Raw genomic sequence first — 24945 nt, 5'->3', positions numbered from 1 at the left:
CATTAATAAACAATACTAAAGGGCAATGATAAGAATTGAACCAAACTAGGACTCTTTTATCCAGTTGTGTTTTTGGTTAGGGGTAAGTACCTGCGAGTCATGGACCAAGACAAAACCCAAATTAGGGATGTTATTAGTTTTTTTAATGGTAAGTTTTCTAGTTAAGCTTGATTGTATGTTTGTCCTAGTATTAGTTTAATTAAGTGTAGGTAAGTATCAATCATTTATTGGTTTCAAAAAGGTTTTTTTTTGTATGTTGTACGACATTTTTTTCTGCTACGCGATACTATGTACAGGGTCTTTCACTGGGGACTGACCAACCCCCTTTTCTGACTTCCCTGTATGTAATAAAAAAAACTGAAATAACCGGCTTAACGTAGTTTAAAAAGTTGAATCCAAAAATGACCACGAAATTTTAAATATTTTTTTTTCTTTTATTTCTTAATGTTTTATTTTAGTTTGTTGTAAAATCCCTCTCTATAATTTTTTTTATCAATATACAAGGTTCGTCAAAAAACAAATTTCGAAAAATTATTAAAATTGTATTTATTTTTTTTTTGTAAAAATATTTGCAGAATTTTTAGCACATTCCGAAAATAGTTAAATACACCGGGTGATCCATTAGAAAAAACAGTATTATTGGCTGTAGCTCTTCTATTTGAAGGTTAGGAATATTTTGGTACTAATTTTTTGATTCAACTTTTTAAACTACATCAAATGGCTATGTCAGTTTCTTTAATTACATACAGGGAAGCCCAAAAAGGGGGGTTGGTCAGTCCCCAGTGAAAGACCCTGTACAGTGGGGTGGAGAGGGATAAAGGGGTTGGAATGATGTTTAGTAACTGATATTATGAGGTTTGACAGTGCAAAATTGAGTTTAACATAGAGCAGCATGCCTGATGGTTAATTTACTAGCAGAAAATGCTATTATGAAATTGCGTATTCTACGTCTAAAATAACTATAGTTTGGTGTCAACTATATTCTAGAAACACATCGTTAAATGTGTTAATTTTTATTATAGTTTTTACAGTTTTTGTGATACTTAGCTCAAATTTGGACTATATGTATGTATCTTATTATGCCCTATAGCATTAGATTGCACAACTCTACAGGTGCTCTACTTTTCTGAAGTGCCAATGATTTCTTTTATAAAAGATTCAAATTTCTTGTTCAACTTAGAAACTGTTTGTCTATTCGAGTATTACAAATTTATCAGAAAAAACACCCCAATTCATGTGCAGTATGGAAATTGAAATGTCTTTTCTGAAAATAATAATGCAATTTGTTTGAAAACGGTTACAGAAACGTAAGAAATAAATGATACAAAAAGTTTCTAAATTAAATAAGGATTTTGAATTAAAAAAAAACATTATTGGCGCCCTAGAAAAAAGGGGCTAAATCTAAAAGAAATTAAAACTGTAACACTCATATCTGTATTTCGTTAACTTAGCATTTTTTTGCATATTTCAGTATCAAAAGTCTTCTGGAGTTAGTCAATAAATACTGGGCTGAGCTGCTGAGCTTGCCTTGACCTAATTTCATTTGAATCTTTTTCCTCCTTTAGAGTTGTATATAGGAACCTTTTTGCTTATAAGTACGATAAAAAATTCAGTAGGTGGCGCTTAAAATAATGGCAATGTCAACGAATTAGAAATAGTCACTTTAGATGGCGCTTCCATATAGTAAATACCGCCTATAAATAATATCCCATCTGGCTGAACGATTTTACTGTACAGTAAACTGTTTTCGAGCGGGTGTTTGGGGTTGCAGACGTTGACTTTTGACAATCGTCTTGTTTTTAATTTTTTAAAAGGAAAAAGCGCGCTTTTTTAATTTTTTTGTTTGATCGACTTATTCTGAAGAAAAGTGCGTTTGCGATGCCGGAAAGATTTAAAGTGTCGCGCTCGGAAGAACCGAATAATTATAACAGTTTTAGTGAAATAAGAGATGAAAGTAACTTTAATAATTTTAGTGGTGATACTGAAGATCAGAGAGTTACTGAGAAACTTTTGCCAGAAAACAAGAATTATACAATCGTATCAGGTAATTAATTAACTTTAGGAAAGTAGTTAATAATTCACTGAAGTGCAGCGGAGCAAACTTCGAAGTTGAGAGATAAAAAGGCATATCAACATGCGGCCGCCCACTGTATTAATAATGCCGGGAACACATGTATATTCTTATCAGAATGAAAGTTCTATTAATGTGTATAAATAAAGTCGAAATCAGTTATCAACCACTGAAAATACTGCGTTTTCAGCTGTTGTAGTGAAATTATACAGGCAGGACTCGTTTAACGCGCGACGGTTTAATTGAAAATTGACCCTTGACATAAAGTATGACGGGGTTGCGTGTCGGGGAATAAATGTGGGGAATTAAAAAAGGGGTGTTATATACACACGTATCTGCATCGACAACCACTCAGCAAATTGCACTCTATTATGTTTAAACTGAGAGAACACCGCATTCAATTACCACCAAATCGTATTTTAGTAGAGAGGAATTAAAGTTAATTGTTTATTAATGTTGTCTTTTTTTCTATTTAACTACAATCAGTAAATTTATTATAATATCTATTCGTTACTGATGGGATGTTGGCGTAAAAAATTAACACGCTTCAATGCGGCAATTTATATTATAGTTTTGTTTATTAGTTACTTCCCTTTGTTTATTGCTTGCTGCTACTGAAATTTCCAACTCATAATGGGAAACCTATTAAAAACCATAATCCAATCTGGAGGCGTGTAGCAGATATTGGGTAAGCTCTCGTTATAATAGAGGGATTTAAAGGATTTTAACTCGTGTCTAAAAATGCCTTTGCAAATAAAAAGCTGGGTGACATCTCTGGTTTTATCCCAATCCAGTAAAACAAAAATTGCCCTGCCACACTCAATCAATAAAATGAAATCTTCACTACCAGAGAAGGTATAAAGAATCGAATTACACTAAAAGAAAAAAACTTGAATTGGACGTATTCCCTCGATGTTAGAAGAATATAAAAGTAGAAATCACCTCTTTTATTGTACCAATTTATCAAAATGTTCAAACTTTTATATTTCCAGACATTCCACTGCAATTCACAAATCAAAATTGACAAAAGACCTTTCATATAGCGTTATGATTTGTCCATTTACTGCCACAATGGACAGTTTTCGGTTTGAAGGTTATTCACTTATTTTACTAAATATTACTGTTAGTAACACATAATGTAATATCGATTATCGCTGTAATAACTGTGCAAGGAAAGCCTTTTAACCTTGAGCACCTATCGAAAGCTAAACCCATAATGTTTTTCTATAGAGGATGTTATGCAAATTTGAAACAGTACTGGAAAATCTGTTACACTTGAGTTTATTTGCAGTATCGATAACAACGACTGGGTGATTCAAGACAGCTGGCCACAGTGAAATAAAAATACTGTCTGTGGATGTAAAACCGCAAATATTTATGTAGGTCATCCATTCTCCAAATAATTAGTTTTACTGGAGTATTCCTAGCGCAACAGATTTGCTGAATAGTAATCTAAAATGTATTCTTTACGGTTTCATAAAGCATATTTTTAGAATTACAATGTTCTGCTTATTCTATTAGGGTGGATAAATTAATCTGAAGTGTAAATTAGTGTTTAATTATCAGTTTGAAAATCAAATGATGAGATAGTTGTAATATAAACTTAAGCCTGAAAATATGAGAAAATACTTAGTTCTAATTTAATAATAATAATAATGTTCATTTATTAGCAATGCTACAAAGAAAACAATCCAATACAAAAATTAAAAAGATAAAAGTAATTAAACGGCAAAACACAAATTAAAATTAAAGTTCACATCTTACATATTTTCTTAACAACCGTTTGAATACAGTAATGTTACAGTCTTTAATATTGCTAAAATTTTTAACTTTATCACAGATATAATGAGGCAACAGATTATTCTTAATTTTAACAGACATTAAATCTACTGTATTTAACATGGATTCAATTGGTGTATACCTATTTCATTGCAAAATAGTGCGTAATGCTCTATTTTGAATAATCTGCAATCTATTAATTTTGTAACTCGGTACACTATAAGGAATGTAGAGCAAAATTCCAAGTGTGGTGCAGCTATACTGTTATGCAACAGTTTTTAGTGTACATTGACAAGTTTTTTCCTTCTTTAGAAATAAATGCCACTTTTTTAGACAATTTTCTCATGCTACTGTCCGCATTAGCATGAAAATTCAGTTCTGAATCTAGCAAGACTCCCAGGTACTAAATTTTCTCAACTTTCCTGAGTTCTTCATTATTAATTTTTATGCTTACGCTAACGTAATTAAAATTAACTGATCTTATTGATCCATCTAAGTATTAATAAAATGGCATTAAATTAGTATTTTTTATCACTTTCTGATAATGTTCTAAAATGTAAAATTTTTGCATTGACGTCTTTCGAAAAAGGAGAATCCAATCTTTTTTTTACTAGCCGAGGGTAGACGTTTATACCTAGTTTTATGACCGCTTTGGGTTTATTATGACCGGTCTTTACTACCCCCCGTGGAGTCGAAATAATACAAAGAACTAAAATTTAGCCTTCAAACTCCTTATGTATGAAGGTCTCTTAGCATAAATGAGTGAGTTTGGTTCTGAATATAATTTCACCAAACAAGAAAGAAATTACCTACAAAGAATTTGTACAAATCTGGTCAATAATGTATAGGAAGCTACCAAAAACAGTAATTTTAGAGACAAACAAATATCCTTGCAACTTAAACAATCACCACTAATTAAAGTAAAAAGGAATTTGCTTGTGATTATTTTTCCGATTGTTCATTGTTTATATGCCTGTGGTATGGAGGTAACACGCAAATTTCATATTCATTATTTGCACGTTATACATTTGTTGTGCAGTGTAAGTACATTAATTTATAAGGTTACACCTAAATTTTTAATAAAATCATTATTCTTTCAAATTTGTTGGTAAAGTATGACCTCTGAGTTTCTTCTCGTTGTTGGTTACGCATTTACGTGGGAATGAATTATGTTCCTCCAAACTTATTTATTCCACAGTATCCCTAGAGATTTATGCTTCAAAGCTCGCTATAATGAAACTCCTTAAATCGCTTTTTTAATACTCATTTATTCAGTTCTACTCTACCACCTTGCCAGGAGAAGAAACTTGATTAGAATCCCTAATACGAGGTTTGTCCTAATTCTGGACCGAATCGACCCTGTAAACGAATAACTAGAAATCGATATCGTGCGTTGCGATGAACGAAATGTTTGTTTTTATTGTTCCATTAATTGTCGTTAATAAAAATGCAATAGTATACCGACATTAGGACATATTTGGTTAATTACTGGTGCATGTAGGAGTTGCATAATTCACAGTTATAATAGTGCATTATATTGATAATGCGTTGTAGGTGTTACTCATTAATGACGTGATAAAAAGCAACTAATAAAATGATTTGGCCGTTTAGCTGTTTGGCATTTAGGTAATGTAAAATGAAGCTATCAATTCAAGTTAAATTAATGGATTTAAATCCAATACAAGCAATTTTACATATTGGAAATATCCGAAATATGAGGAATTCATTCACTTCTAAAATCGGGCGCTAATTTAAATTGGTGAGGATACAGGGCCGCCAAAATCGATCAATTCATATATTTTAATTTAGCCGTTTTTCCTGTTGTTCGTTTCCAGCTGGCTAAATGATCGGGGTTACGTTTCTGATTGCGATCCCCGGAATAAACAACAACAAACTGGCGACCCAATTTTTTTTTTAAAACGACGGAAATTTAATCTCCCGTTTGGCTGTTTTAGAAAATATTGTTTGGTTGATTTCCATTTTTTAGGGAAAATAATATTGATTTTTTTCTTAGTAGCAAAAATGATAATAACGATTTGAGTCTAATTATTGCAAATGAATATGAATGCCATTGGAATAGGACTAGACATTAATGGATTGATTACATAATAATGAAATTATGGTTCACAAAATGAACAAATTAAACACGCGTATAAATATTATTAATTTTAAAGTGAGATTTATACTTTTTTATCCTTAATGCTTCCCTAATTAAAGCTATCCGCTTTAAACTATCAGGTATTCGTTCTATATTTAAATATATTCGAGAAACTGAAAAGAAAACTACAACAAAAGGCGAGAAAAGTTTAGCACAAAAGGAAGACTTATTTTATATAGCAATTGTCTGTGACGTCTCAAAATTGCTTTCCCGAATAAGGTATTTTTATTTCTGTTTCAGTGGTTGGGGGTCAGAAAGTGCTTCTTAATAGCCATGTATATTTATATCTAGGCAAGGCCTTTAATCAATACGACTTATTTATAGGCAAACTAAAAATATATTTATATCTTTAATTACACCTTAAAAACTTGTTTTCTTTGACTTGAATCACCAAAAAAAACGCGAACGGTATGTGTATCATCCAATGTCATACGAACTTTCTATGTGGTATAGTGGTAATACCCAGAAAGCCTTGCTACGTCTAACCCGCTCTAGCATTGAGATAATGGCGACAATTTGCATTTTATCTTGGTTTTGATGTTTCAAGTGTGAAATAACTGACTTTTTGCTAGATGAATATTAAACACTGTACAAGACAGGCGCCCCCAATCGATTTCTGTCAGAATAAACATCCACCTTGTTCTGCACTTTGAATTATATTGTGCTACCAGTTCGGACGACATGACGTTTAGCTGAATAATCGATATGACAGGGGGAAGTTACGAATTTATGAGTCTATCGTGCATTTGAGTTTGGTTTCCGAGCTTTTTAATCCTGTGTTTGAACTTTGATAGTTCAAAAAAAAACTGCAACAAGATTGGAAACATGCAATACCGACTTCGGCCCGGTCTATATAACCGCGCTTCTTTAGGAATAATGGATTAGCTCTTTGAACTAAACTAAGATAGATTTTTCTACCCTTTTGCTTCCAAGTTTCATCTGCCAAGGGTGATACCAAATGCTGTCTCTCTATATCATTTCTCTTATTTACTATAACGCCCCTTGAAATACAATAAATTTCCTAAATGCTGTTATAGTCTGGAGACATGACATTATTTTTTTCGTTTACTAGAGAGAGAGAAACCTCAAAAGCGCTGTAATAATTTTTTTTATTGTGTGTTTTAATTGGTACGGTTTTGACACAAAGACATTTTTTGTCCTTGTTAAAACTGAAAAAAACTCAATTACTCGTTTTAATTATTTTACTCACGAAGATGCCTATTACACTGAAGCTTCAAGGAAGACGTCAATGGCATTCAGAGATCAAGAAATTTCTTTAAATTACTTCGGTAAATTTTAATGGCGTCAATGATGCAACAGTCCTGTTGTAAAAGGATTAGTTCTACATAGTTTAAATTATTGCACAACTTTGGAGAACTAACAGCAACATAAATCAGATTGTACATACAGAAAAAATTTCTCTTACTTAAGTAATATCTTCGAGACGTTACCATCAGTTCAATTGCAGACATTTAAACAATTCAGTCGCATCGGCAATGCAGTGAAATCTATTTTATTCTGCAAGACTCTCTTGTTGCTCTTAATGATAAAATAGAGCCTCAGATTCTTGCAGTAAGACAATTTCCTCACGATAAATAATTTAGCACTCGACGATCACAGGAGATTTTTCACCTGCACGTTTTCACCTGTTTTCCCAGGTCGCGACGGTTTCCCGGGCCTCATTAATTAAATTAGGGGTGACCAGCAAAAATAACGAAGGAGACAGTTTTTTTTAGGGGTGAAAATCTTTGGGGTTTGGTTTGTTGAAGAGGCGTTTATCAAGATTTTGCATTTCTTCTGCGGATTGCAGTAAATTGGCTTAAAAAATGCGCAATGAAGTCTAATTACTTTGTTTGCAAAAGTTCAAATTACACCATGAACATAAAACGTGCTTTTTTACTTTGCTGTTTAAATAAGGCATATTGTCGTTAAGGGTTGAGGCAATCGACCAAACAATGTTTAAACAGTAATTATGTGACAAATACACGAGTTGGTTCTGGCGAAGGTCTAATGCAGAATTGTTGATTGTAGGAAACTGAAAGTAATATAATCGCTCATCTATAATTGCTTTTTTGCAAGACTGGGTTATTTATATTTCTGTACAGTGGCGTAGGTTTAGGGCAGGAAACGGTGATGATTAATGACTTATTCTTGTACTATCCATTCAGAAGTAAAAACTCACTTTTACTGGATAAAAAATTACCCGGAATACATGTACGGCTGACACTCAACAAATATAAATGGGTTTGAATGAGTTAAGAGAAATTCGGGAGAAGGAAAGTTATGAAATAAGTCCTTTTACTGGAAAATGGAATTTTCATTTTGAAGGAGAACAAAATTCCGTTTCGTTTCTTTTGTCTTATTTAAACTGCGTTAAAATAATTGGACCAATATTCCTCAGCATTGTTTCGTGCTCGGTTAATTAAAACGTTTAAAAAAGGACCTTATTCCACTTTTTACAGAAACTCGGGCATACGGTTTAAATCGGTGTAATGACTCAGAAGAGTTTTTACCAAGGTCGCATTTCCAGCTCTCAGCCTTAAATTTTATTGCTATAAATATACGTATTACATTTTCATATGCCTAGCATGAAAGAGAGTCCTTGACAAATATCATTTTTGGGAGTAAAAAAACCCACTGAGTATTGATCTGGAAAGTGTCCACGTGCGTGCTTACTTCAGCTATTCTACACTTAATGTCCATTATTTGATTTATTTATTTTCGTTCACCAATCAGGCAAATGATTACAATTACCTTTCTTTTTATAGCAGTAGAATAATGAAATTTATTGATGACAAAAGGAACAGTTCCGCAACTAAGAAATCAACATAAATTATTTATTTTCTATCAAAGTTCAAGGTATAAAGACTTCAACTGAGTGAGGGGCAAGTCACTTTTAATTCACATTGTCAGCTATATTCATTACCAACTTTATAGGTTATTAATTTTTAATTAAAGTAGTTTCCAGTTTAAATGGATTTTCCTTTAACCTTGGGAAACTATGAGGTATCGCCATTAGCTGAAATGCGATAAAATCTGGTTAGTAAAGGATTTGTACTGCAAAATCCAACATGACCTATTTTCAAATGTTTTTTATGTAGAAAATTTGTGTTTCAGACAATTTAGACCGGAAGTCTATCATATAACTTGAATAACAATAATGTATTGATATAAAATACTAAAAGCGTTCCAAACTTCTGAACTTTATTTAGCAGCAGCAAACCTTTTGATTAAAATTGGCGTAGGGCTTCCAGTCTTTGTATTTCAGATTTCTCAATCGAAAAGCTATTGTAAGATGTCCCTTCCATTTTCCAAGTTTATATTTATAATCAGTAATAAAAATATCTTTAGTGGTCTCAATACATCGGTATAAGCCCTTTCAATTAATTTATTAGATGAAAGTATTCAACTAAGCCTAACAACTTCTACTTAAAAACGAATTGAATTGAATTTAACGTTGTTTTCATTGGTACTTAAAATCACTTACCGAACAGGCATAATAAATAAAACTAAGGATAATTAGAGATCAAAATTCCATTGAAGTTATGAGACATTAACGTGCTAATGAAGGTTCAATAAATCTTATTGATATCAGATTGGAGTTGACGAAAGTAATTACACAATATGAAACGTAAATGTTTATTAAGTAACAAATACATGTCATCCTATAATTGGGTCTCTAGAGATAGGCTAAGGTAATACCTATGTCACATGACTACTAATCAACTGAATCTTGCAGCTATTAAGAGTTACGAAAGATGCGATTCCATTCCATCACGAGCGGTATTAGATAACGTCACTATAATTTATAGCGACGATAAATAGTTATTCAACAGTAGTAATAGGCATTACTTTGGGGCTATCAAAATGATTAACTTATGAGAATTAAGTTGGATTACGTGTGACGTCAATATTGTTTGTTGATTCCCAATTTATTTTACTCTCGCAGTAAAGACTTCAAGAAATGTCTCTAGATTTATGACGGTTTAACCCAGAATTTTTTATCTGGTTAAAAAGATGCCTTCGCTAGTCGTTTATCATGTAACTAGCGCTTTGCCGATATTGAGGTAACGTAAGTGCCTCCGATTCATCAGAATGTTGTCAGAACATGCCAATCGCAGTTTACGTTTAGCGCGGAATATAATTATCTAAGACTGGAAATATTGCCTTTGAAGCACCCTTTATATTTACTATTTAAACTGCACTTGATCACTTGCAATTTATTATCAATTTGACTTTTATTAACATTGTCTGAACATCCAGCTTTAATTATGATGGAACATGTTTTATTTTCAACGTCTTTGTGTTATATCAAGACGATCGTTAGATGCTTTTTTATCAGGTTGTTTTCCCAATTAACAGTCCTGAGAGAAGAGGCAAATGTTAATTAAGGCCTTTTCCATTAAAGAAATAATAATTTTTTTTCTTTTAACAATCCGTAAATAGTATATTGTATAAATAGTATACAGGGTGGTCCAGTTTTAAGTGTCAATAATTCACCATTTGATAGCTAATCAAAAAATAAGTTGACTTATATAAATAGTCTAAAAACTTTTTTACTACTAGGAATCTTCTTATGATTCGCTGTCTCAGACTGCCATCCTGGTTGAGTGTCTGAAACTGGCATTCAAGAACTAAAAAAAGTCCGGAAATCAAGACAAAGATTGTATTGTGCATGAAACTCATTTTTTACTACTAAAAATAATATAAAAGTTGATTTTTAATGCTAGAACTGACTTTACTAGGACTAAAGAGAGTCCAAAAGTATATTTTCAAGACTTTAATTGGTGTACAACTGAATTTTCTGGACTGGACAACAAGTCTAGAAGTAAATTAAATTCGGGCTATTTTATTTCTAAAAATTAGTTCTCAAGACTATTATTGTAGCATTTGGTACCAACATTTTTTACTTTTATTACTGAAGAAACTTGACTTTTGGAAATAGTCTTAAACTCGATTTTTCAGTCTTAAAAAGCACTAAAAACAGTCTGAATTTCTTAGAGATACTACAATTTATTGCACCTATGAGTGTAGAAGTCAATTTAATAGTGAAGAAGCTTGAAATAACATTTTCAAGATTATGGTCAGTGGACAAACTGGCTTTTAGGCCTGATAAGTCAAAAACTTTGTAAAGATAGTGTTGAAACTCGATTTGAGGCACTGAAAACAGCCTTAAAACACTAAAAACAGTCTAGTTTATTAAGAAATACCCGAATTTTTAGCACTGAGGTGTCTAGAAGTCGATTTAATAGTGACAAAGCTTGGAATGCTATTTTAAGTCTATGAAGAACGTAAAAATTGTTTTTTAAGTTTGCTATGTCAGCAACTTGGTGAAGATAGTCTTGAAACTCGATTTTCCAAGCTGAAAGCAGTTTTGAAGCACTAAAAATAGTCCAGAATTCGAAGAAAATGAAAAGCAAAGTTAAAAAGACGAAAAGTTCGTTTTCAAGACAATTTTCATGAATCTAATGTTAATGTCCTGCATCTAAGACTATTTTCAAGACTAAAATATTGAAATTTGTCTTCAAATTATGAAAACTTACTTCAAATGCAAATTTTAAGCTTCTGATGTCACTTTTCATTAATTCAGTTACATTTTGGGGTTCAAGTCAATTTTTAAGGTTTAAATGTATGAATTTGTAGTAACAAATTCTTGAAAAAGTAGTTTTTATGTCTACAAGTCAAATTTTACTGCCTCTCCCAATTTTTATATTTTAATTCTTAAAGCCATGAAAGCATTTTTCACTAGAATTCATTTGACGTTCTAATTCATATATACGAACCGAGTCGGATTTTCCTCGCTGAAAATATCTACCCTGAAATGGGAATTAATCAAAGAGGAAATGTATATGGGAAACGCGTTTTACCTTCAATTTTTCATTCGACTGAGTTTCGGTTATTTTGTTTAGTATTTCTTCTATCTTTTCGGCCCACTGCTGCTTCCATTACAGTTCAGAATTTACACCACGTTGATTTCCCGGAAATTGTGTAGTGCTATCATTTTACATGCTCTATGTGTTTTATCTACCTTCCGGTTATTGTTCACCTTCTATTCCCGGCTCTTTTATCCTTCATCCGTAATTTTCTGAAACTATAATGTTGATTAAGGGAAGCTCGATCAGTATGCCAGGAAAAATATACAGTCTACCCTCGTACGTTAATGCCTTTAATTAACTATAACCCAGTTAGTTCTTGTTCTAAACCTAGCCTTATATGTTTCGTGAGTTTGAACTTGCCTACCTGAGGTTCACTTAATTAAATGAAATATGGAGGTTTTTCTGCATAGTATTTATCTCAAGTTTGACCCATATTCATATATTTACTAAAAATTTTATAAATTGAGCTGAAATAGTTAAGTTTTTACACCCTCAGAAATTCTGATATAGGGGGTTATTACAGCGTAGTACTTAAAACAAGTTTATAGGAGTTCAAATAAAAAAGTTACAACCTTTAATAGTTACGACCTTAAATTAAGTGAAATAAGCTCAAAAAAATGTGAGGGTATGAGGGTGTCAATGGGGATAAGCCTCTGGAGAACAGTAATCTTGTTGTCGTTTTGTAATAATTTGAAAAATAATATATTTTACACATACTTCCAAAAGGATGAATCCAAGGATGAAAATTTCGATATAATTCCTAAGAAAACAAGTTTTTGTAGGAACATTTTAGAAACGTCCTGCATAACTCAGTTTGAAAACTCAAATCCCTGAATAGGCTTGTAGCAAACATTAAGCTGGATATGTTTCAATATCCCCAGGGATAAGCAAGTGTCAAGGTAGACTATTCAATGCTGTCACCAAGGATATTTCTGTAATAATGAACAAAAGTTTCGTCTGTTGAATGTAATTTTGGGACACGGCGCTTAGAACTTAGAACTAGGTCCTATTTAATAGACATGGCAATATCCGAGCATGTAAACTTGAAATTGACAATCAAATTGCCACTACTTCCGCATTTCCACTATATTGCTACAGGTTTCCAATTACTTAGCTGGAAATTAGGCGGTAAGTTTTTGAGGTTAATTCAATCGAGGATTTCGACGAAATTTTGTGCATTGTTCGAGTCGTTAATTAGGCCATTTGAGTTGACAACAAAAGGGGAGGAAGCTTCAAACAAAATGGGAGCATATTTTTTTATATAAATGGAGATTTGGCTCCGTGAAAGCCGTCGGAATTTTGGGGAGGCTTTTATGCGTGGCTGTAAATCGAGAGAAATAAATAAAAATATTGAGCGACTGTGGTGTGAAAAATTGTTGATACTTGCCAGCAACTCGCTAGTTCAGTTAACTCATGAATCAGATTATCCTAGACCTATATTACACGTTCAGCTAGAAAAATCGATAAAGGTGTAACCGATTTTCCTTTCACCAAACGCCCTTATGTTCTGGGATTTAACGATTTTTTTCGGGGATTATGCTTTGCCGATCCCATTATTATAGATAGATTCGTTTGACCAGTTTGGGCTTAACTCTAAAACGCTCACACACCGCAGAATTAGATTAGAATGTAATATTTCCATGTTACAAAAGGGAGGAAAACCCCATTAAAAACCATAATTTTATGTAATTGTGGAAATTATTTGTGCGGCAGATGATCCAATGCAAAAAATGTACTTCACACGTTTTAAGACAGATTAATACCCACACTTTATTAAATTAAATGTTTACAGAGAAATAGTTTAGATAGCTAAGCTTATTACTCGGTGATAAAGTCATAATCCTTAGGTAATCTTGTTCATAATCTTTAGTCATGTTATTACACCGCAAATTGTAGCAATTTTTCACAAATCATAGATATAGACAGTTGTAGTGATAAAATATTTGGTAAAATAGGGTCAAGGGCTAGAAAGCCCTACAGGCACCTTCACATTGAGATTTTATAGCATGTCAGGGAGTAATTTCCCATTCGCAATATCAGATCGATGACACCTTGAAAAGTCTTTCTTATTTCCTTGGTTCCGTGTATTTCAATTTTCATTGTATTATTTATAAGTGAAGGTTTAGCTTTCTACAAACATAAGAATTAGTCACGTAATCCCTTGACGTCTTGTGTCTCAAATAATATTTATAACGGCTTATTTCTGTAGAAATTGCTAAAAAGTAAATATAAATTTTGTTTGATCTAAATTTAGAAAATATTTTCTTGATTCAATAAGCTATAATTATTATTTTATGTCGAGGTCCTGGAAGTACATCACTTACGTCGAAATATATATTGCATGTAATCTATTTTCAGACTAAACCAATAAGTTACTATTGATATTTGCGATTTACTGACAAATTCTAATTTCAGTTCGACATCTATTAACTTGCCGTTTATAGTAAATTTTTATTGTGAAATAAAAACCTTGCCCTAGATTATTACTAAGGCATGTTATGCCAATGTTAACCTTTTTTTGTACAAATTTACAGGAACAAAGTAGTGCTTTTAACCAGAGGCGTATCACCATCAATCACACAATATATGATAGCACAGTATTATTTTGTATTATTAGAAACGCATCAGTTTTCAATCTCACTAACTGTAATAACATAGGAAAGGTAAACATTTCATGTACAGCCTTGTAAACAATACTCCTTGCTACTACAACATTAAGGTTTATTTAGATACGCCCCTGTCTACGGTCGATTAAATGTTAACATCGCAAATAACAAAGAAATCAATATTAAAAAAGCACGATTATCAAGTTTAAGCAAACCTAATAAAGTATTGACAAACTCCAACGGTTTTTTTTTATCTTACCAGAGACGTCCAAATTGTTTTTGCAGTTTATTACGCGGAACAAACAAAAAATAATGATATTTTTGTTGTAGGAATAAAAAACGTCCTAAGGGTAGTTTCATACGAAATGAAAAATATTTGGTTTGAACCCTGCTAGGGCAAACAATGAAAAACTGTTACGTTTTCTACACGTGGGGAAAACACGATTTTTGTATTATGCGCTGTTGGACTAAGTCGACGTTTCGTTGATTCCTATCACCATCCCCAGGGACCCGGAAATGCTTTCACGCTTACTTAAACAATATGGCCATGAGTTTTACCTGGAACTGTACGGTTGGAATAATAAATTTATTAGGTTAAAACTTTTCAGGTCGATTAGAAAAATATTCCCACGATCTTTCCCTGGATTATATAAGTTGCAGAATCTCATACCTTTGACCTCTCATAACGTGTCTGAGATATTGCAGTTTTCTGTTTTTAACTTCCTATAGGATCTCCACGTCCTTCTCTCAACATCCTACGGTATGTCCACATCTCGAAGCCTTCCAATTTTTGGTGGCAATCAATGAGTAAAAAGAACAAGTATCAGGAGGAATAATACAAATTATAACCCGTTTGTGCATTAAGCGAGGGGGACGGAAGTCCACCATCTTTGATTGCGCATTCGCCTACTGCGCAGTTGAATTGACGCAAAGTCATTGAAAGTTTGGAGTTTCAAACCCGCAAAAATTTGTTGTTTGTATTTGTTGTAGTATAGTGTTAGTTTGTTTTGTTTATTTGTGGTTCTTAACAGTTGAGTTTTGCAAATTTAAATTAAGTTGTACAGTGGACAAGATTAAATTTAGATCTGATAGTGCCAACCGGAAGTTGACGGCCGCCATATTACTCCCCCCCCTCCCCCTTGTTTCTGTCACCCACTTTGTTTGCTATTGCTCCTTCCTGCTATGTTTACATTTTTTTTATTCATTGGTGGCAATATATGTTCAGGGTCCAAGCCATGGAATATATAGCATTTTAGCATCCCAATTCTCAGGTCCAAGCTCAGATCGCGACTACAGAGCAGCTTCTTGATCCTCATGATGGATGCACGAGCGAATCTTTATTTCTGAACAATAGTCCAAAGAACAGTTGACACTTGTCCCCAAGTAGTCATAACTATCAACACTAGACACCCTGTATGGTCTTATCCGTTATGGTATTGCTTTCAAATCATGTAACAGATAATACTGGATCAACTCTGAACTAAAATGATACATGAGAAGCTGCTGCCGTAATTTAATTCGAATTGGAGCACTCTAATGTCGTCAAAACACCCAAAAACGTTCTGAAATTTCACTTTTTTGCACGCGCTTCTTTCTCACCCTGTATAGCGCAGTAAAGTTAAAGTTTTCACATCATTAGGTGTATTTTTTATATATTTTTTAATACTAACTGCAAAATACGTAAGAACATGTTCTCAATTAATTTTTAATCAGGGTAGTAGTTATGGTGAGTAACCTGTAACATCATTTTAAGGTATCCACTTAAACTTACTATTATGTTTTCTATATTTACTGTTAACAATATTTAACTATCATAAATATGACCATAATTTATGTGAGTAGGTAGTTGTTATTCTACTTGATTGAAAAAACGTCTTTTTTTTCTTGCTATTTTGAACAGCTTGTGATTAATCATCATTTTAACAGTTTTTATGACAAAACAGAATATTTTTAATTTCTGTAACGAATATGCCCCTTAATAATACTGCAAAGTTTCAATTTTAACTAAAAACCACTTATGTTTTCCCAGCTTAATTTTCTCATAATGAAAAGTTCTGTCTACAGGCTAATATAATATCTGTGTTGCTTTGTTCTCCTAGCCATTAGTTCTAAGCCACTGCCCAAAAGAACATCGTTTCTTTCTGAAAACCGTTTCAAAAAAAGTTAGATTATATAAATTTTGTCTTTCAGAGACACTCGCTTAATTTCCACTCTTAGATTTTCGCTAATTTAACTTGACGTGGTAATTAATTGTTATTAGAGATGTCAATGTTTATTTCTTTTCCGAGGGAATGCTTAATTTTTAAAGCCTTAAGCAACCTTCTTTACAGACAGAGCCGAACTTAAACTTTTCATCCAGGGAAATAGCGTTTTCATCACCTTTCTGTTGACCAATGTACTTAATCTTACTAAAGTATTTGCGTGACCTGTTTTCCTGACAATATGCCTCTGATTGAGGTTCACCTCAATAGGTTAAGCTGCGATCGACATTTCAACGTTTCTACGTTAACCTCCACATTTGCTGATCGTTTCAGGCAATTTATAAATTTGCATTTACACTGGAAGTTAGAAAACGCTGATTCTCAGTTTAAATTTAGATTTTTGCATTTTAGGTGTAAATACTCATCTCCCACACTTGATTGTTAAAAATCTGGAAGTCCATGACTGGAATGCAGATTACGCAAATCACTGATTTATCTCGAGCGTGTTTTTTTTCTGCGTTGATTTTTCCACAGTAATCTTGGAAATCAGTTGCTAATCTTTAAATTGGCACGACCAGGTCGATTTCCATTAGATCGTACAAGGTAAACATGTCCAGAGGTTTAGCGGAAGCAAGAAAAATAATATAAAGTCCCAGAAGCGCTGCAGGGATGAGAAAACAATGATAAACGTAACGCGTGGCAATTTTTCAGTGTGTTGTAGTGTTATGATATTTAATTTATAGTAAAGCTTTTGGCTGGAGTTAGCAGTAAACGTTTCCTGCGCTATGCCCCGCTTTAGCGGAACATCCGCTTCCTAATCCTAATATTGGTTCAATTTGAGAATGAATAAAGGCGGTATTTTTCTTGCGAAAATTCTTTATAGCCGAACCATGCCAATCGATAACAAACACGAAGTCCCTAGGAAATACGATGGATGAACTTTTTTATCAGAAAATTTTATTAGGAGAGGAAAAAGTTGTTTTTAATTCAAAGTAAACTTCCAGCTCAAGTACTGAGATTACATAACGCTGATAACGCTCTCTAATTACGTAGCCATGTTGTTAAAAGGTATTTCTGAATAGAACAGCTAATGGGCAAATTAAACACCTCAACAACTTTATGGTAATTAGAGAAGGCGTAGCCCTTAATTGATTTTAAGAAATAGGCTTAGATTTTTGCGTTATTTCAGTAATAACCTTATTTAAAGGTTAAAGGTAGCCTTAAACCAGGACAATCGTGGTTGTATTGAATTCCTTCGGGGTTTAACTAAAAATAAAGTGCTATGAATTAATAGCTTATTCTTAGGAAAACAATTAATATTACCAAAGCCCGGAGAAAAACTTTCCTACACCTTCCCATCAAACTCTTCTGGTTGAAGACGACATAGTGACATTGATGGATTGTCTTATTTCCGTCCATGGACCCAAAAAAGGGTTCGAATTAATTCGTCGATAGGGGTTCTTAGATGCAGCCCGACATATTTTATTTTTAGCCCTCTAACCTATGCATTTTATAAGGTATCGATTCAGTGGCGAAAGGTTAAAACATTCTAACATACAATGGGCTGTTCTGTTTTAAATGGATCTCTGAAATCAGCAAAATCCACGTAGCCCTTTTACATTTTCTTTAGCTCAATCTACTGTTGTTTCTGAGCGTCTAAAGTAAATATCGTCTGCATAACGAAAACATTTATTATATTTTGTGTAGAAATATTTTGAAAACTCTGTTTTCATCGTTAGAACGCAGAAAACCTAAGAAACATTGAAATCAAGTTATTTTTGTTACTTAGCGAAACTTGCTGGAGTATACACACTTATTGATTTATAAACTTTTCGATGATTGAGAACCAAAACTTACCTCGGAAAGCGTATTTAACTTACAGTTAAATTTACGATCAAACGTGAACTTCTGAGAGAATAATTATAGAACAAGAGTGTGAAATTCTTCAATGAACTCACAGCTCCGAATTAAGTTGTTGACTTAGTTGCACATAACTTGTCAAGACATGACACCCCTTTATTGATTTATAAACTCTCAAACGATAAATTGAAAAATACAACTTTCTATGCAGTTGATTGAGTTTCCAGTTCGCTTTAAGCGCCCTAAATTACACGAGTAACTCTATTTAAGCAGAGGCAAGGACCCTGGAGAGAATTTCAACTACAGTTAGTCGGTTGTGCAGGATGGTTCGAAATTCACGGGTGCAAAACTTTACACATAGAACTAATTGATGCTGACAGGAAAATTGTATAGGGCCCGTCAGACTAGTGTTCTTCGATCAATTTTAACAATTGTGAATGCCTTTTGTGTGTCAGGATGAGAATGATGCCGAGTGTTGTTTAGAAATTTCCTAAATTCTTGAATTAGTTATCATAGAATTTAATGTGTGTAAATTTACCATTCATTCGGTTTAATTTAACCTCAAAATTTTGCGATTTGGTTACACTTGGAGGTTCTTAAGCAAACTAACCTACACGGAAATTATATTTACCATACCGCTACATGAATATTAATGTAATCTTAAAAGCGTTGCATCGTGTTATTAGTGTCTTTCTAATAAAAAATCACTTTTTTTACCATTATTAACTTAGTAAACATGTCAAAACCTTCACTTTATAGAATAAATAAAATAAGGAATCCTGTTTCAGACAGATTAAAAACAAAACAAGAGGCGGTCAGGTCACCATGAATAAATTGAAAATGTCAAAAGCAACTATTGCAGCAAAACAGATTTTTTCAAATACATATTGACTTTCTATTGCACCACAGCTTTGAATGGAAAAGTTGAAGGTAAATTAATATCACAAAGATTTTATTTATTTTAACAGAAGTCTAAAGCTTAATTATTGTCAGTAACGAAGCAAATTTTGAAACAGAATGGGTTTTATTTTGAGTCACAAACCAGCTTAATACTTTTGCTTTGCTTGCTTGATATCGAATTGTGTGACTATGGTGAATAATTACAAAAGCGGTAATTGAGGTTTAATGACTTGAAAAATGCAGGTGGAAATTTAAACGCAATATAAAAATTGACTGAATCTTTAATGAAAATGTGAAAAAACTATTAATTTACTTATATGTGAGTGGTTAACTACTAGAAATTACAAAAGTAATTGAATTAAAACCAGGTTCTTAATCTTAATCCACTGATATTTATCGCGAAAGCGAATTATACAAACTCGACAAAGTGACTTAATAATTCTCGAATTAAATATTTGGGTTTGGCAATAATTCACCTGAACGAGGTGAAAATAAAAGAGTATATTTAGGGGTGGTGGAATGCACTAAATTTGGAAGTTCTGTGTACTTGCAATTGGGCGCAGAGATGGACTTACTTTACAAAGTTAACAAACACAAATTAAACTAAGTTAAGAATTGTTTGAAACAATGTTTACCTGGATAAATTAAATAGGCTAATTCAAGTGCACATAACTACCATTTGTTTGAATGTGGTATGGTCCATTTAGAGGGGGCTAAAGTACAACAATAACTTTCCTGCAAGAGTGTTAAACTGGATATTTAGGAGGGGTACTTTTAATTAGTTGCTCAGAGCCGTATCGACAGAACAAAATACTTAGTTACTATTCGTGATTTATTTGGTACTGTATCAGATAATTTTAATTCCATAATTTATATGAGTATGATACACATTTGTTTTAAGTAATGCAGTTTTGTATAAATTATTTTCTGTGCAACTGGTAAACTAGGTGTGTAGCAACAATCTACGCCAACTACTAAAAGTATTGTTTACATTGCAACATTAAATTAAAATTGTTAGTATTCTATAGAGATTTAGAGAAAGGTACGGTCCTGCTCTTCAGGATCTGGATGCTTGAAGTCGGTCTGGACCATCCAGTGAGGCTGCGCGGATCTCTCTCTTTGTCTAACCGTTTCCAAATCAGTTAGAAACTGTCAGTTTGCAAATCCGCGCTTTGCGGGATTGTTGGTCCAGATAGGGCCTTAAAACATCGCCAACAGCATCCCTAACCTCCTTCCGGTTTTGGTGGGATGTCCAGCGGCGTGGACGAGGAAAATCTGCGCCCAACCGAGGCTGTCCAACCTTGCAACGGGGAAGAAAAACAGTCTCCGGTTGCCGATGGACATTGCTCGCCCACCACGGATATCAAAATACCCAACACCATCCCTAAAGGTATTTTCTAGATATTACACGTTTTAATTCCGCGCCAAATCGGGCTGTCTCGCGCCATCTCATGGCTTGCGTTTTATTCCACGTTAAACCGATAAAGAAGAAATCGTTCGTACACCTTTTTCCCGTTGAAATTTTGCGTTCCACAACTTTGGTGTGTATGACGCCAATTTTATTTTTAACTTCTTTTGAAACTATTTTTTGTTACCACCTTTCCAACACTACCGTGTTCAGTGAATTTCGGTAACACATTTTTGTATTTTTTTAGAATTTTAAGTGTTACATGACATTCCTTTATTTTGATGACAGCTTGAATAATAGTTCAGAAGCATTATGAGACCATTGGAAAAAGAGAGCTTTTTCTTGATAAAAAAAAGATTACATGGCCGGGAAAAACAGCTTTCAACAAAGGGTGAGCCAAAGAATGAGATCTAATTTGGAGGCAAACGAGCCTCCCACCTTTCTGCCCTCTATTGTCGGCTCTACCGAACTCCAAAGCCAAGCATAGACTACACATTTAGGGTATCGATTGAACGAACCTAGCTTACGCTTTGTCGCACAGCACGCTCCACCCTGGTATAGGCCTTTTAGATCTTCCAGTAGTTAACCCAGATCCTGGTAGGTTTGCCACATTGCCAGACTTATTAATATTTACGTAGGATTAAGCTATGTATCCTAGCAAAAGGAGGTTGGATTATCTTGTTTTCGGGGATTTGATATTCCAGCCTTCAGCTTGGAATTTTCCTTGAGGCTATTACTTTAATATCGTGAGCGACACAAAACGTGACATTGTGTCGCTGCCACGATTCTTATTATCTCAGAATAATATGCAAAGGATTCTAAATTCAACTTGGCCTGGGAGAGGCGTAATTATGCGTTACTCGGTCTTTGGATGTGTTAATCGATTTGTCTAAGTTCAAACGATCTTCACAATCTGATTTTTGTCAAAAATTCAGATGATGCTGACGCTGCTGGTGGCGTCATCACATTCGCAATCTAATTCGGTATGACACACAGTTCATTATTAATAAGCAAGATCGAGCGCGGTTCTGCATATAGAACTTAATGGAATCTTCTTGCTGCATATATAATATATTGTCTGATGTTGAACAAAGAAAGAGTTCACTGCAATTCTATTAAAAACATTAATTAAGTTTAGAGAAAAGTGTTTTTCACCCTATTTTCATGTGGTTTTGGTTAAACGATGAAGGTAATCGAGAATTATTGCTGAACTATCTTTAACAGGAACTATAAAGTTGTCGGTCACCCTACTAAACTTTGTTTTGATATGTTGCTCACTCACTCCAATATTCCACATCAGTGATTGCAAACTACTAACTTTGTGTGTTTAAGTTCTCGGACATTTCAACATGGATTTAGTCACGTAAGTTTAAGCTTTTCACGCATATCATCTAACTTTGAAAATAAGCTGTAATAATATTTTGACGTTTTAGCATTTGTGGATCTAAAAATACAAATATTGTGAAGACCCGCTGAATGTTAATGCTTTAAACCATCCTTCAAAGCTTGTTTCGTTTTTGAATATTTATTCAGCCAATTTTCTTTGATGTTGAGGGCAGCTGTAATTATTTTGTGTTGATTTCTCGCTAAAAAAATTTTTTCGCCAAGAAATCAGATTACATTCATATTCATACCACGCCGGCTTCAAATCTTGGCTTGCTACACCTTTATTTTCGGTTTTTTTTCCTTTTTAAATATTCATACCTCTGGTATTAGATTTTAATATGTTTTCGGTGACTGAAATATTCATTAGAATAAATTAGAGAATTTTACATAAGACCTGTGATAAAAGTAATTTTCTCTAAGCCATTGCATTGGCGTCGCAGTCCAGCGAAACTTTATAACAAGTTGTTAAGTTTTACGGCAACTTTAATGCACATTCGCAGAGCAAGCTTAAAGAAGGCGAGTTTTATGACCTCCGTCTGCGAAAGTTAATTGGTAATTGACTTTTGCAACTTTAAAGTTGAGACATCGTGATGTTGTTACATTTTTCTATTTAATTCGTAGATCTAAGAATAACTTGAACGCTATTCACCTTTTAACCTTTAGGGTATTTACATACACGCAACCTCACGAATAAAATAGAAGCTTATTTTCCAGGCGACGGAAAAACCTGTGTTGTTTTATTTTACATGATTTTATGGGAAAAGATGCATGTGATAAAATTATGGAATTATATCTTGTAAAAGGTTGTAGTTACTTAATTCACTTCCAATGAAAGGATAGATGAAATTTAATCCCAGTTATTCAAACTTAACCTTTAATGCCTCAAAGGTTTAATCTTCTCTATTCTTCAACCTACTACACAATAATTTTCGCTAATTATAAAGCATTCATTATTTCTCAAACACCTTTCCTGCTTTAATAGCTACACGTTGTTCACCTTGAAACACAGAGGTCTAAAGGATTTAATATTTAATCTTTCTACCTTTAATCGCTCTGTAGTCTTAAGGCTTCCTAACGTAAGTGGACAAATTATTTCCTTTGAAATTGAAAACGTACTTTTATTATGTATAAAGGCCTTTTATGCTTTTGAGCGAGATTAAATTTTACATTTGCCTCTTTGCTGTCTAATTTTACATTTTCACTACTCAAACGAAATAACCTTACAAATAGAAACACACCTTTAAAAAATAGTATTTACGCTTGTGGTTTAACCTTCAAAAGGAGGATCAATGCAGGCTTAAGCTTAGAATCCGTAAAAAGTGGTTATCTCCCCTATCGATATTTCACCGCAGTTGGGAAGTGGATAGAAGTGTTTCTCGACTTTAGATAAAACTGCAAAAGCTGCTGAAGCTCAGAAATAATTTAGGGCAGCTTGCTCCTTCTATAGTTGTGTTTTTCATTTTTACTGAGAAAACAAAAAGCAGTTTTATTTAGGTCATCTAGTTCGCATTTCGCTGTATCCCGTTTTTGTTTTTAAGGGTCTGTAGATATTTTAGTGAAATGAAAAGTTTGAAAACGATAGAAAACCTAACAAAGATAAGGGTATCATGTGAATTTGATTCTACTACTATAATCCTTTGCGATGAGTTAAAAGTAACATTGTTTTTTTTGGAAAATTAATTTCGGGCTGAGAGACAATTAAAATGATAAAGTTCGGATCGTGTTTGTTCAGGAAGCCGCAAAACCAAGCGGGGTAGATTTTGCCCTTTAAATATACACATCGGAAAACATACAGGGCTCAGATTGAGTTTTTGTTTCATCAAGCACTAACAGTGCTTTGTTTTAACCTCACTCTATCTGGTTTTTGCCCTCAAACGTTATTGTCAATTTTTTTTTTGCCTAACGCACTGCGATTGCCTTGTGTATTTCCAGAACAAACAAGTTGTATAATATTAATTAGAATACGCCCTAATGAAACTTCTCGACTAGGGCTGAGCTAGAATAATTGCTCCCTTTACTAAAGCCTGAATAGTGGCTAGTGCACCATGTTTTGAAAGTAAACAACTAATTACATACTGGCATACTGAAAATAATGTTTGTTCATGCTTTAAGTCTAGTTTGGATAGATTTCTAGGCGAGTAATTTGAAGTCACGTTTTGACAGGTTAGACGAGCTATTGCGATGACACTTGATGAAAACAGAAAGCTCGCTATGGCTAGTTTATTTTTTATTTTAAGCAAACACAATATTAATATATCTTTTTAACTGGGTTACTTTAACCCACGTCACAGTAAAGTCTCGGGCGCACAATACCCTAAATATGTTAAAAATTGCGCAAATGCGCCATCCTGACTTGATGGTGACGTAAAAATCGTCACCGGCCCGAGCCGATACGGGCAACATTGCGCTTATGGGATTAAGCAATCCTTTACTGTTTACCGTCCTTGCCTATGCCCAATCTTTAAATTTTTTTGAAAAATGAGAAAGTTTAAAGTTCTTTTTCTACTTATTTCACCTAATTTAAGGTGTTTTGATATAAATATGCCCTTTGCTGTGCATTGGAACCCTCCTGGAGCAAAATAAAAAATTGCCAAAATTGCACTTTTTAAAAATAGCATATTTTTTGACACACGTTGCTTTGACCCTAAATTAGTCCCTTACTTGACAAGCTACGTCAAAATGTCATTAGAAAACAAAAGA

The 24945-nt window shown here is 33.5% G+C and overlaps 1 protein-coding gene across 3 annotated transcripts in view; it reads left to right on the top strand.

Moving 5' to 3' along the window:
* The first annotated feature begins 1728 nt into the window (after nucleotides 1-1728).
* kcc (solute carrier family 12 member kcc) overlaps nucleotides 1729-24945 on the top strand; it is a 43583-nt gene continuing 20366 nt past the window's right edge. For 2 of the 3 annotated variants that reach the window (XM_081993707.1, XM_081993705.1), the window contains exon 1: nucleotides 1729-2044. In XM_081993707.1, the coding sequence (XP_081849833.1) occupies nucleotides 1879-2044 (166 nt within the window). In that variant the 5' untranslated portion in view covers nucleotides 1729-1878. Of the gene's footprint in view, nucleotides 2045-20608; nucleotides 20842-24945 lie in introns of those variants that run through there. The other variant, XM_081993706.1, reaches the window with a different exon arrangement.

Source organism: Ips typographus, linkage group LG16 (assembly GCF_016097725.1).
Source record: "Ips typographus isolate SLU linkage group LG16, UJ_Ityp_2.0, whole genome shotgun sequence".
Lineage (NCBI taxonomy): Eukaryota > Metazoa > Arthropoda > Insecta > Coleoptera > Curculionidae > Ips > Ips typographus.
The sequence above is the reverse complement of the archived record's forward strand: the minus strand, read 5'-3'. Positions and strand labels throughout refer to the sequence as shown.